Source organism: Rhinolophus sinicus, chromosome 2 (assembly GCF_057876585.1).
Source record: "Rhinolophus sinicus isolate RSI-liver-muscle chromosome 2, RSI-T2T, whole genome shotgun sequence".
In the NCBI taxonomy this organism is placed as follows: domain Eukaryota; kingdom Metazoa; phylum Chordata; class Mammalia; order Chiroptera; family Rhinolophidae; genus Rhinolophus; species Rhinolophus sinicus.
In genome coordinates this window covers 107,902,230-107,914,977 of record NC_142502.1, presented here as the reverse complement: position 1 = coordinate 107,914,977, position 12,748 = coordinate 107,902,230, and the positions used below count along the sequence as shown (strand labels likewise).

Genomic DNA, 12,748 nt, shown 5'->3' with positions numbered 1-12,748 from the left:
GGGAAGAGGAGTCTTAGGGACTCCAAGTTTTGAGCTGAGGGGATTGGAAAGATGATGATGCCCAAAATCAAGGGGGTGCATGGCTGCGGGGACTTTCAATTTCAGACTTTCAATCAATAAACTTTTATTCAGCAGCTGATAGGAGCAGTGTGCCCTGCTAGACAATGAGTAGAAATAAAGTCACTGTCCGCAGCACTTGCAGTCCAATAAGACAATTTACAAGTATACATTTAACAACTACACCTGCTTAGGGGAGTAAAGTGCCCAGAGAAGGCCCGCTGAGATAGAGGTGCTAGCACACCACTCAGATGGAGATTTCTAGCAAGCAGGTGTGGAGGTCGAGAGGAAAGTTTGGGCTGGAGAGAGAGATTTGGGCATCACTCCTCTCCCAATGGAGGATGAGCCTCTGATTAGACAGGATTCCCAAAAGACAGGGTGACCAGAGGGGCCCTGAGGATGCTCAAAGGAAGAGGAACCAAAAAAGGAGAGAGGTCGGGGGACAGTGAGAGAAGTAGGGCGGGGGGGGGGGGGGGGGCGTGCCAAGCAGAGCCTGGGCGGCCATGATGATGCTTCAAACGCATCTAGTAGGTGAGGGTTGAAAAGATCCTTTGGGTTCAGGAACTAGATGATTACAAATTTCGAGAGAACAGTTTCCACTTAGCAGAGGGGCAGAAATCACTTTACATAGGTTGAGGAATGAGTGGGAGGTGAAGAAAAGGAGATAGTGGGTACAAAGTCACAGAATGGTGAATATGGAAGATAACTAAGAATTGTCTCTAGTTCAACCCACGAATTTGACAGATGAGGAAAATTTTACCAGTTCCCAAAAAAGTAGTTAAGGGGGTTAGTCTCTTGAAACATGACACAGGAGAGGAAGATGAGAGATGGAATGGACATTTGAGGGAGAAAGAGTCCAGAGAGGGATTTTCTATTTTCAAGAAAAAAACTTGAATATGTAAAATGTGCATGAAGAGAGAAAGATACTGAAAACACAGGAACGAGGGGAAAGAATATAGTAAAGACAGTGGAAGTGGAACCAGAGTACTAAGGATCAGCCTTGGAGAGAAGGAAGAGTACTTCTCTGAATCAAGAAGAAAGAATAGAGCAAACATAAAGTGAAAGGAAAAGAAGGAAGTAAGGAGCTCTACCTTAGACGGCCTTAAGCTCAGAAAAATAGATGCCAACATCATCAAAGGAGAGTGAAGAGGTGGGGTGGAAAGTCCTGGAAACTTAGCATATCACCTGCAGTACCGACAGGGAATCGCCGAGAAGGACTGAGAAACACTGAGGGTGTCAGGTTAGCTGGTCATGATTAGCAGCAGGCCTCTGATGGTGACATGATCCTGCAATGCTTGGCAGCCTGGAAGAAAGACTCAAGAATGAGACCACTGAGTTTACCCAAATCAAATTGTTCAATGTCATGGTAGAACATCCGGTAGGTAAGGGATTCTACAGTTGAAGCACTGAGAGGCCAGAGTGTGAGACTCATCTGTGTGGTTTGAAGTCTCTGAAGATGGTGGCGGGGGATGAGATATGGAGAAAAACTGAGCTAGATAGTCAAGTTGTTAAGACTGTGGTGGAGATGTTGGTGGAGAAGATTGTGTTGTGTAGACAGAAAGAGCACGGCAAACGCAAAAGGCATGGGCTTCAAGAGAGGAGGAGGAGGTCATGATGGTGCAGGGGGAGACGGGAGCAGTGGCCTCTCCTCTGCCCCCGCCCAGTGATGGGGCAGAAGAAAGCAGGCTTCAGCAAAGAGGGAAGGAGCATCGTAAGGAGAAAGCCAGCTTCCAAGTACCAGAGGAAGATGCTGGTAAAATTGAAACAGATGATTCGAATATAAGAGGAGTTTCATAGGATATGGTGAAATGGATTGGTAGAAGTCTCCTTGTGGAGTAGGGAAACTAATCCAGGGAGAGTGGATTAGTAGGCAACTCTCCCAGTGAGAGTTCAGGAGAAGACAAAGTCTTTCTGAGGGTTTTGCTTCTGGAAGCAGGAGGTTGCTGCTTCTGGAATTTACAATGGAAGATACATGGTGTTTATTATGAGGAGAAACATAAATCCTTAACAGAGATCTTCGGGGGACGCACAAGATGATGTATCTCTTCCAGTCCCGTGGCTGAAAACACCTACCTCATGCTGACAACTCCCAGTGTTGTCTCCACCTCTGAACTTGCCTCTGAAATCCAGACTCATATAGCCAGCTACCAAGTGACATCTCCACTTGGATGTCTGTCCAATGGATTAAGACTTAACATATCCAAAATTGAACTTCTGCTTCTCCGACCCCTTAACATTCTCTATCTCTCCCAGTCTCCCCATCTTCCACCCCGATCCCCCATCCATCGAATCCATCATCTTGTCCTGTCAATTCTACCCTTGAAATATATCCCAAATTTGTTTACTTTTCTCCATCATCATGGCTGCCACCATCTTCTCTCCAGGATTATGCCAACTGCCTCCTAACTGGTATCCCTGCCCTCAATTTTGCCTCCTACATGCCAGTCTAAACACAGGAGCCATAGTAATCTTCCATTACTGCTAAAACATATTAATAAATCCAATCACCTCCACCTCACACCTCTCTCTCTCTCGCTCTCTCGCTCTCTCGCTCTGGTGTGTGCGCGCGCACACACACACACACACACACACACACACACACACACACACACACTGACACCCTCCAGAGACTCCCATGTTGAATAAAACCCAGATGCTCTGCCCTACACGGGGCCTGGCCCTGCTCTCCTCTCTGACCTCACATCCCACCCCACTCCACCTTGCTCTCTCCTCCAGCCTGCTGCTCCCTTCTGCTCCTTGACAGCCCTAGCGGGTGGCTACCTTCTGGCCCACACAGTAGCTGTTCCCTTCGCCTGGAATGCTTCTCCTTCAAACCTTCACCTGGTCACTCTCATGTGGGTCTCAGCGTAATTACCACTTACTCAGAGAGGACTTTCCTGCCCACCGAGCCTAAAGTAGTCCCCGCCACTCTTATCACATGCCCTGTCTTACTTCCTCACAGCGCTGCTTACTGATTTCTCAGGGTGTCGCTTTCCGCCTGGCCTCACTAGGATGTACGCTCCGTGAGCGTCTAACATGTGTGCCACCATATCCCTCCAGCCAGATTCGAGCCCGGGACACAGTGGGGCTCCATAAACACTTACTAAATGGAGGGTTGGGTGAACAACAGGGTAAAACAGGCTAAAGCTCAACTTTGGTGTGTGGCTCAGATTGGACTCACATTTAGAGTCAGGTTTAACGACAGGGTTAGGAATGGCGATCTGTTGGTTTCAAAATTAGCTCTAGAGACAGGGTTGGGTTAGTTTAGAGGGTAAGTTTGTTTTGTGGTTCATTTATTGGGATGTGTTTTAGATTTGATGTTGCAGTTGAGTTTGAGTTGTGATTTGGGTTGAGGTTAAATTTTGCTTAGGGTCAAAGTTGGTATTAAATCCCAATTTTGGTTTTGAGGCTACGTTTGGGTTTGAAGCTAATGTCATTTCAGCCTCATCAGAGGCTTCAGAGATTTCACTAGTTTCTCCACAGAGACCACTGTGGAGACTGTATTTCCCTGAGTTTGGGGCACAAGACTCCAGTCAGCACCACTCCCACTCAGGGAAAGCCCCAAACCAACTGCTGGCCACCCCAAGAAAGAAACCGAATTTCACACAACCTCCGAAACTGAGATTGAAACCAAGATTGGCCCCTGTCAAGGAGCACCCTTCAGCACCTCACACACCCGTGACATCGAGCCTCGGCCTAGTTCTCGCCCTTCCTTCCTCTCTGTACCTCATGTCTCCCCATCACTCCTTCTCACCTTCCCCTTTTTGTCCCTCAACACCCCAGTCTTTCTCTCTGACCTCAGCTTCTCCCTTTCTCTGTTTCTCACTGTTAATTGCAACACCTTTTAATATTTTTATGTAGCTGAGGTCTCTGTTCATCAGCTCCTACTGTGAGAGAGGCAGAAAGAGGCAACAGGAAGAAAAAAGGACCCCCAGAGAAAGAGGGACACAGAGAAAAGGAAAGGAGCAGGGACCGAGAGGGAAACCAACAGTGACACAAGAGACAGTGAGGTTACAAGAATAAGAAGCCAAGATACAGACCAAGATATTGAAAAGAGGCATTTCCTCCTTTTACTTCATCACATCTGATCAGCCACCAACACCTGTATATTTTGTCTAGAAATTCTCTCCTCCCTTCCGTTCTCCTGCTCCTGCCTCAGTATAAATGTAGGCTCTTGTCACCTACTTGCTAGGTTACTGCAAAACCCTCCTAACTGGTCTCCACACTTGTGGTTTCCCCCCCAGCCCTCCGTCTCCCATACTCCAACCCACTCTTCTTGTAGCTGCCAGACTCACTTTTCTAATATACCAATCTGGGTAGGACCCTCTCTCACTTAAAAAATCTGGCAGCTTTCTATTATAATTAGAAAGAAACACAAACTTCTGTTCTTGGCTTCAAACCTTCAGAATGTGTTCTCAGCGTACCTCCAAGCCTCGTCTCTTTTCCTTCTATTTGCACCCAATTGCACATCTCAGCACACTTCATACTATCTTTTACTTCCAGTCTTTGCACATACTGTTCCCTCCGTCTGGGACACTCCTCCCCATCTTTGCCTCAATACTTAATGCCTGTATCACCTCTCCCCCAAGTCCAATGGTTTTTCTCTGGGATGCCATAAGACCACTGCCATGGAACTTATCACACTTTATTGTAATTATCTGATAACTTTCCTGCCTCCCACACTGGTCTTTGAGCTCCCAGAGGTCAGGAGACTGTCTTTCACATCTGTATCCTGAAAGCCTTGTGCAAGGTATTAATAAATGTTTGTGGAACAGACAGAAAGCTGAAGAGATGGGCTCAGAATGAAAATAAATAAGAAATAAGACTGGTAAGGCGTGGGAGACAAAGTGGCAGGGCTTCAAGTCGGGGAGGAAAACAGGAGAAACAGCCCTTACACATCCTGAATGCTCCATAGGAGCCACAGGACGCCAAGGCCCCCAGGCACTTTGGGCCAGAGGAGAGCAGCAATGTGCCTAACGCGAGAGCGGGGGATTCAGCCTCCAACACCATCATCAGCGCCAGCTCCAAAACCCTCCAGATGAAAGCGTAACATTAGTAAGAGTAATCATTGTTTTCTCGATCTTATGTTACACAAATAAAATCATCTTTAGAAACCGTGCTTTTTTTTTTAAACCTGCAACTTACAAGCTAAGTAAAAACTGGCTCAAGTTCAAGAATGTGCATATCAAACCAGAAACAAACCAAATACTCATCAACAGAAGAATGGATAAATAGATCATATTCACACAATAGACTATTACATCGCCATGAAAAAAACCCACTACTGATAACGCACAGCACAGCCATCCTTTGGCGCTCAAACACAATCTGCTGCATGAAGGAAGGCAAACGCAAATGAGCACATTCTGTGTGATTCCATTTATCTGAAGCTCAAAAGCAGGAAAAACTAATCTCTGGTGATAGAGGTCAGAAAGTGGTTGGTTATCTTTGGAGGCTATCAGCCAGGAGGGGGCATGACAGAACCTTCTGGAGACCTGAAAAATATGCTGAGCTGGGTGTTGGCTACATGGCTATAAACAGACGGACAAGTTCCTCAGGCTGTCCTGTTAGATGTGCACCTCGCTGCCTCTAAGTCACACATCAAATAACGGGGGGATCCTTAATTGTTTTAAAACAGTGTATTGGCTCTACAAATGGAGCTTCAAGACAATCAGCCTAGCTGCCACTTCCTTGATCCTGGAATGTGTTTGTTTCGGGTTCTGTAAATCTGATCTGCGTGGGCCACTGAAGGGCAGGCTGAGGAGGAGGACATCCTTCAGGAATGAGATGCAGCCTTATCACACATGGGAGCACGGCATCCTCTCTGGGCAGGGGGACCCTAACACTCACCTTCCAAACCAGGACACTTTTAGAGGGGGCGCTGGGAATATTTTCACCAGGGCAACACGCATAAACCATGATGTCCCTGGCAAGGGGATAGACAATGAAACTTCTTGATCTGAAACCTGCCAGACAACCTGGAAAGTGTACATCCTGGGACAAGTGTGACTTGAGCCAGTTTGGACAAGGCCTGGGGTTATGAGGAGGAAACAGGCACAGAAAGAAGCCTGTAATCAGCCAAGGGCACTAAGGTATTATATATAATCGCTCTTCAGGGAACCAAGCCTCTAGCCCACACCCCAGCTGCTTGCCCCCCATCCCGTCTCCCCCGAATTTACTGTCCCTTCTCTGGAACTCCTAAGCCTGACCCCACTCCCTAGCCCTCCCAGCCCACAATTCCTCTGACCCCACACCTTTTCCCAGAACTCAGTCGTCTGAGCCCCCAGCCTGCGGTTCTCTCCTAGGCCTCAGCCTTTCCTGCCTTCGGCTGAAACAGCAGCATCTTCTAAGCCCTGGGGGCTTCCCCGGGCCCCAGCCCCGGCCTAGAACCCGCCTGCTGCCTGCCACGCTGCCACTGCCGCTTCCTCTATAAAGGGACCCAAGCGTCCGGGCCCAGGGGCCCCACACAGCAGGTGAGACTCCAGCCCCATCTCTTTGGGCTGCCCCGGTGGTGGACTCTCTCCCTGGTCTTCAGCCCCTGGGCCTGTGCTCAGCCCCTCCTACACCTTCTGCCTGGGCTTGGGCCTTGGTGGGTTTGTTTTTGGTTTGTTCCCTTCTCTCTGCCTCTCCACCTGTCAGTCTCTTTCTCTCTGTCTCTGTCGCACGTTCTCTGCCCTGATACCACTCTGTTCCCTTTCCGTTTCTGTTTGTCTTTCTGTCTCCCCCTGCTCACCTCGGGATTTCCCTGACTGCAACATGTCCCCTTCTCTGTCTGTCACCGTGTCTCTCGTGGTGGCTGTCTCCTCAGGCAGGGGGCCTGTCTTCCGCAGTGCGCCCCGCCCCGACCCGCTCACCGGCTCTCTCCCTGCAGGTTCTCCCCATGACACCACCTGGACGTCTCTATCTCCTGAGGGTGTGTGGCACCCCCCTCCTCCTCCTCCTTCTGGGGTTGGTGCTGGCCCTGCCGCCTGAGGCCCAGGTGAGGCAGCAGGAAAATGAGGGGTGCAGGATGGCCCAGCCAAACCTTGGGCCCTAGAGCCCCCTTCAACTCTGTTCTCCCCTAGGGGCTCCCTGGTATTGGCTTCTCACCCTCAGCTGCCCGGATTGCCCATCAGCACCCCCAGAAGCACTTCGCACAGGGCACCCACAAACCTGCCGCTCACCTTGTTGGTAAACATCCGCCCGCCCTCCCAGACACGTAACCTCCAGCCCTCCCACCGCCTGCCTTCAGGGACCCAAGTACCTACCTACTCCATCTCTCCCACCACTTTCCCCACCCTCCAAAACAGAGGCTCCCACTCCCTCCTGCCCTCCCAACAATCTCCCAGGAACTCAGTCTAGTACCTGCTGTTCAAACCTCTTGCCCCCAGGCCCTTGACCGACTGACACCCCCCCCCCCAACCCAATGGCTCTTCCTAGGAGACCCCGGCTCCCAGAACTCGCTGCGCTGGAGAGCAAACACGGATCGTGCCTTCCTCCGCCATGGCTTCTCTTTGAGCAACAATTCCCTCCTGGTCCCCACCAGTGGCCTCTACTTCGTCTACTCCCAGGTGGTCTTCTCCGGGGAAGGCTGCTTCCCCAAGGCCACCCCCAGCCCTCTCTACCTGGCCCACGAGGTCCAGCTCTTCTCCTCCCAGTACCCCTTCCACGTGTCTCTCCTCAGCGCTCAGAAGTCCGTGTGCCCAGGGCCTCAGGGACCGTGGGTGCACTCGGTGTACCAGGGAGCTGTGTTCCTGCTCACCCAGGGAGACCAGCTATCCACTCACACAGATGGCATTTACCACCTGCTCCTCAGTCCCAGTAGTGTCTTCTTTGGAGCCTTCGCTCTGTAGAAAAATCCAGAAAGCAAAAATTGGTTTCAAGGCCTTCTCCCCATTTTGCCCCCATCTTGACCATTTCAAGGGTCACCACACCGTTCCTTTGGCCATTCCCACAGTCTCAAGTCTCCCCACTCACATCTCCTGGAGCTTCCAAAGAAGGATCCGAGGCAACCCAGGAGACCCACCTCCTGAACCGGATGCTCAGCTGAGGACTTCAGGCTGCCTGAAGATGCCCACCCAGAGCTCTTCCTCTGTGCTGTCAGCCCAGGGGGCTTCGCCCTGGACATGCAGAGGGAGCAGACCTGTGGAGAGTTTGGGTGGATGGCTTGAGGCAGGGAGGGAGATTATTTATGAAGGGAAAATTAAATTATTTATTTATGGAGAATGGAGAGAAGGGAATAATAGAGGAACATCAGAAGAGAGAGATAATGTGCCCAAGAGATGAAGATGAGAGGGCATTGGCACAAAGATGACCTATCGAGAGAGAAAACTAGTGGGTCTGAGGGACCGAGGGGCTCTAGAAGGAAGTGAAAGTCTCTGAAGAGCCAGCCACTGCTTGACTAGACACCCCACGAGGCAAATTCTGCACCCTCGATGAAGCCCAATAAACCATTTTTCTCTGAAATGCTGTCTGCCTATGTCTGTCTGTCTGGGAGGGGAGAATTTCCCAGGTCTCTCTAAGAAATGGAGGGAGGACAGAGGCCTCAGAGCTGCAGGAACTATGGCTGTATAAGGGAATAAAAGGCCTAAGGAGGTCCGGGTGGGAGATGTAGCAGACTTACAGGGAAGAGGCAGCCAGGACCCTCGGGGAACCAAAGGATAAACTGAGAAGACAAAGGAAAAACGCGGTCCAAGCCTTGGAGGGGCGGAGGTCAGGGGACCCCTGGCAGATATGGCCACATGTAGAGGCTCTGAGCAATGGGGGTTACAGGAGGCCTCTGGAGACAGGTGACCACATCAAAGGGTCCTCAGGACTATGAGGAGGGAGCACGGGGTCCCCTGGAAGAGCTGGCAGTGCAGGGGGAAATGTGGGGTACATCTGAGGGGGCACAGCTACGCACAGGGTCTCTGAGGGCTGGGGCTATCTCCAGGAATCAAAGGGTGGGGGAGTTCTTTGGGGATGCATAGCCACATGTGGGGGCTCTGAGAGGTGGGAGCCTCCTGAAAAAATCAGGGCCTCGAGTTCCCTTGGAAGCCAAGACTGAAACCAGCACTGAGTCCCTGGTCAAAATGAAAGGAGAAGGCCGGCCCTGGTGGGGTTTGTGAATTCCCAGGGTTGCTTTCACTCCCTCTGGGGCTGTCCCAGGCTTGTCCCTGCTACTCCTCCCTCAAGGCCTTCCCGAGGCCCCATCCACGCACCCAGGCTCAGGCTCCCCTTCCCCAGTGCTTTCTCCTCCCACCTCCAAGGACCCAAACACATGTCTCAGGACCCAGTACAGCTTCACCCAATTTTCTTCCCATGGGGGACTCAGCTTTCTGAAGCCCCTCCCACTTCTAGTTCTGCCCCTGTGTGAGTCCCGTCTGGAAATCAGAGGGAAACAGGCCACAGACCTGGTCCTCAAAAGGAATGGAGACAATGGGAATTGGGGGGCAGAGGAGAACTGGGGTCCAGCCCTCAGGGTCCTACATTCACAGCAGCAACTGGCCCAGGAAGCCCCCTCAGAATCCAAGTGGGGCGGGTAGGAAGTATCCTTGATGGCTGGGTGTCCCCAACTTTCCAAACTCCCGCCCCCACGATGGAGAAGAAACCGAGACAGAAGGTATAGGCTCACTACCGCTTCCTCCAGATGAGCTCATGGGTTTCTCCACCAAGGAAGTTTTCCGCTGGTTGAATGAAAGCCTTTCCCCGCCCTCCTCTCCCCAGGCGTATAAATGCAGCTGTCTGCACAGCCAGCCAGCAGAAGCTCCCCAGCGAGGACACCAGGGGACCAACCAGGAGAGAAAGAAGCAACTCCAGACTCCCCTGGAAATAATCTCAGAGGACACAGCCCCCAGAGAAGCAGCTGGGCGATTCTCTCCCTCTAATACACACTGCACCAGGGCTCCACCATCTCCCAGCTGGACTTGAGCCCCTCTGGAAAGGACACCATGAGCACTGAAAGCATGATCCGGGACGTGGAGCTGGCTGAGGAGGCGCTCCCCAAGAAGGCAGGGGGCCCCCAGGGCTTCAGACGGTGCTTGTGCCTCAGCCTCTTCTCCTTCCTGCTCGTGGCAGGAGCTACCACACTCTTCTGCCTGCTGCACTTCGGGGTGATCGGCCCCCAGAGGGAAGAGGTGAGTGCCTCACCAGACCTGCCTCATTCTCCCACCCAGAGGGAAATGTGGGGGGAGAGAGTGTGTGAGATGGGGTGGGGGGAAGAGGTGTGCTGATGGGGAGAGGTGGGGAGGGGAAATGTGGAGAAAGATGGGGAAGCAGAAAGAGAGGTAGAGAGAGATCATGGAAGAGAGAGAAGGATGGAGAGATACAGTGTCTGTCACATGGAAGGTGCTCTCTCAATATTTGTTGAATCAGTGAATGAAACAATGAATGAACAAGCAAGCAGATAAACATATAAAGAGAGATGTGTAGAGAGATGTGGGGTGTGGGTAGAGAGATGGGGAAAAAATAAGTGGTATGAATAAAGATGGTAAAATAGAATGAGATATGGGAGATATGAAAAGATGAAAAAAGGGTGTCTGGCATGTGGAAGGCACTCAATGAAAAATTGTTAAATGGATGGATGAATGAATAAATGGATAAGTGGAGAGAGAAAACTAGACACATCAGACAGAGAGTACAAACTAGATAAGCAGCCAGACTCTTTCTCTTCTAGGGGTCACTTGCTCTGATACTAATCCTCTTTCTTCTCTCCAACAGTTCCCAGCTGACCTCCAGTTCATCAACCCTCTGGCCCACACGCTTGGTAAGTGTCTGTGAAACCTCTCTCCTACTTCTGGGTTTGGGTGGAGTGGGGGTTCGTCCTGGAAATTTAGAATTGTGGTTTTGGGGGGTGAGGAATGGAGGTCAAAGTAGCAGGATATTTTCTTGGAAGCTTAAGGGTCTCACCTTTTTCTTTCCTTTTTCTTCCTCAGGAGTGTCTTCTCGAACCCCGAGTGACAAGCCCGTTGCCCACGTTGTAGGTAAGAGTTCTGAGGATGAGTCTAGGGGGGAAGAAGCAGACATGCTGTGGAGGGATGGGAAGTGGGGCTGGACCCAGGCTGAGTGTAGACAGATCTTGGAGACAGTGTGAAAAGGACTCACTGAACTCAAAGAAAGGGTGGAGGAGCAGCACAGGACTTGAGGGGGACACTCGGAACCTCAAGGCCAGATGGGATGTGGGAAGACAGACAGAGGGGAGAGGAACCGGATGTGGGGGGTGGGAAGAACTTGAAGGCCAGGATGTGGAGAGTGGAACTGACAGGGTGGCACGGACTCACCTCTCCCTCCCTTTCTTCCTCCCTCCAGCAAACCCCCAAACCGAGGGACAGCTCAAGTGGCTGAGCCGGCGTGCCAATGCCCTCTTGACCAATGGCATGTTACTGACACACAACCAGCTGGTGGTGCCTCTGGACGGGCTGTACCTCATCTACTCCCAGGTCCTCTTCAAGGGTCAAGGCTGTCCTCAAAGCCATGTGCTCCTCACCCACACCGTCAGCCGCTTCGCTGTCTCCTACCAGTCCAAGGTCAACCTCCTGTCTGCCATCAAGAGCCCTTGCCAGAGGGAGACCGCAGAGGGGGCTGAGGCCAAACCATGGTACGAGCCCATCTACCTGGGAGGGGTCTTCCAGCTGGAGAAGGGTGATCGACTCAGCGCTGAGATCAACCTGCCCGAGTACCTCGATGTTGCCGAACCCGGGCAGGTCTACTTTGGGATCATTGCCTTGTGAGGGAGCAGGGTGTCTACCCTCACCCACCTTAGTCCATTTATTATCCACTCCTTCAGACCCCCTCATCCCCTTCTGGTTTAGGAAGGGAGTTAGGGGCTCGGGTTGGCCACCAAGCTTAGAACTTTCAACAACACTTAGAAACCTAGGGTGCACAGATATGTGGCCTGGACAATGGGGCACTGGCCACTACCAAGCATTCAAACTGGGGCTTCCAGAATGCAATCGGGGTCTCAGGTTTGGATCCCTGAACACAACCAGAGATGCCTGAAATGTGGAGGCCAGAGAACCTTAGTTCTGGCCAGAACACTTCAAACATCCCTTGAGAAGATCTTACCTAGAACTTGACATGAGTTGGCCTCCGGCCTCCCTTTTCTTCAAATGTTTCCTGACTCTTCCTTGAGATGGAGAGCCCAGCCCCTCCCCTACAGGGCTCGCTCCCTCTATTTATGTTTGCACTTGTAATTATTTATTATTTATTTATTATTTATTTATTTACTGATGACAATATTTATTTGAGGGAGACCCAACGCAGAGGCTGCCTTGGCTCAGAGATGTTTTCTGTGAAAACGGAGCTGAACTCTAGGCCATTCCCACCTGGCCTCTGGTCTCTGTGCTTCCTTTTGCTTATGTTTTTAAAAAATATTTATGTGATCAAGTTGTCTAAATAATGTTGATTTGGTGACTGACTGTCGCTACATCGCTGAACCTCTGCTCCCCAGGGGAGTTGTATCTGTAACCGCCCTACTGGTCAGTGGCGAGAAATAAAGTGTGCTTAGAAAAGAAACATGGTCTCTTTCTAGGAGTTAATTCTGCATTGACCTCTACTTGGGGGTGGGAGGCCACTCCCTGAAATCCTCTCTCCACCGGGCTTAAGATCCCTGGACCCAGTCCCCACGCCATAGATGGCTGGGGCTTAGGAGATCCTACATAAAACAGAGCCCGGTACAATATGCCCCTCCCCCAGGAAACTGGAGCCTGAACCTAATTACCTCTGCCTCGGGGCT

The 12,748-nt window shown here is 51.2% G+C and overlaps 2 protein-coding genes across 3 annotated transcripts; both read left to right on the top strand.

Annotated features, from left to right (window-relative positions):
* Window positions 1–6,353: 6,353 nt before the first annotated feature.
* Window positions 6,354–8,502, top strand: LTA (lymphotoxin alpha). 2 transcript variants are annotated; one of them, XM_019715503.3, is made up of 4 exons: window positions 6,354–6,530; window positions 6,929–7,036; window positions 7,122–7,227; window positions 7,477–8,502. In XM_019715503.3, exons 2-4 carry the CDS (start codon window positions 6,938–6,940, stop codon window positions 7,887–7,889), a joined length of 618 nt encoding a protein of 205 aa, XP_019571062.1. In that variant the 5' UTR covers window positions 6,354–6,530; window positions 6,929–6,937; the 3' UTR covers window positions 7,890–8,502. The 2 variants fall into 2 exon arrangements, with proteins under 2 accessions (XP_019571062.1, XP_074190084.1); XM_074333983.2 differs by lacking the exon at window positions 6,354–6,530 and adding an exon at window positions 6,621–6,646.
* Window positions 8,503–9,794: 1,292 nt separating this feature from the next.
* Window positions 9,795–12,512, top strand: TNF (tumor necrosis factor). Its single transcript, XM_019715502.3, has 4 exons — window positions 9,795–10,151; window positions 10,735–10,780; window positions 10,950–10,997; window positions 11,323–12,512. The coding sequence occupies exons 1-4, from the start codon at window positions 9,966–9,968 to the stop codon at window positions 11,742–11,744; spliced, it is 702 nt and encodes a 233-aa protein (XP_019571061.2). The 5' UTR covers window positions 9,795–9,965; the 3' UTR covers window positions 11,745–12,512.
* The last annotated feature ends 236 nt before the right edge of the window (window positions 12,513–12,748 follow it).

What these genes read in the sequence shown, in the direction of transcription:
- TNF (XM_019715502.3), top strand. Translation starts at nt 9,966, where the DNA reads ATGAGCACTGAAAGCATGATCCGGGACGTGGAGCTGGCTGAGGAGGCG. An exon ending in CCCTCTGGCCCACACGCTTG is followed by an intron (nt 10,781 to 10,949) that starts GTAAGTGTCTGT and finishes TTTCTTCCTCAG; the next exon opens with GAGTGTCTTCTCGAACCCCG. An exon ending in GCCCGTTGCCCACGTTGTAG is followed by an intron (nt 10,998 to 11,322) that starts GTAAGAGTTCTG and finishes TCCTCCCTCCAG; the next exon opens with CAAACCCCCAAACCGAGGGA.
- LTA (XM_019715503.3), top strand. Translation starts at nt 6,938, where the DNA reads ATGACACCACCTGGACGTCTCTATCTCCTGAGGGTGTGTGGCACCCCC. An exon ending in CCCTGCCGCCTGAGGCCCAG is followed by an intron (nt 7,037 to 7,121) that starts GTGAGGCAGCAG and finishes GTTCTCCCCTAG; the next exon opens with GGGCTCCCTGGTATTGGCTT. An exon ending in ACCTGCCGCTCACCTTGTTG is followed by an intron (nt 7,228 to 7,476) that starts GTAAACATCCGC and finishes GGCTCTTCCTAG; the next exon opens with GAGACCCCGGCTCCCAGAAC.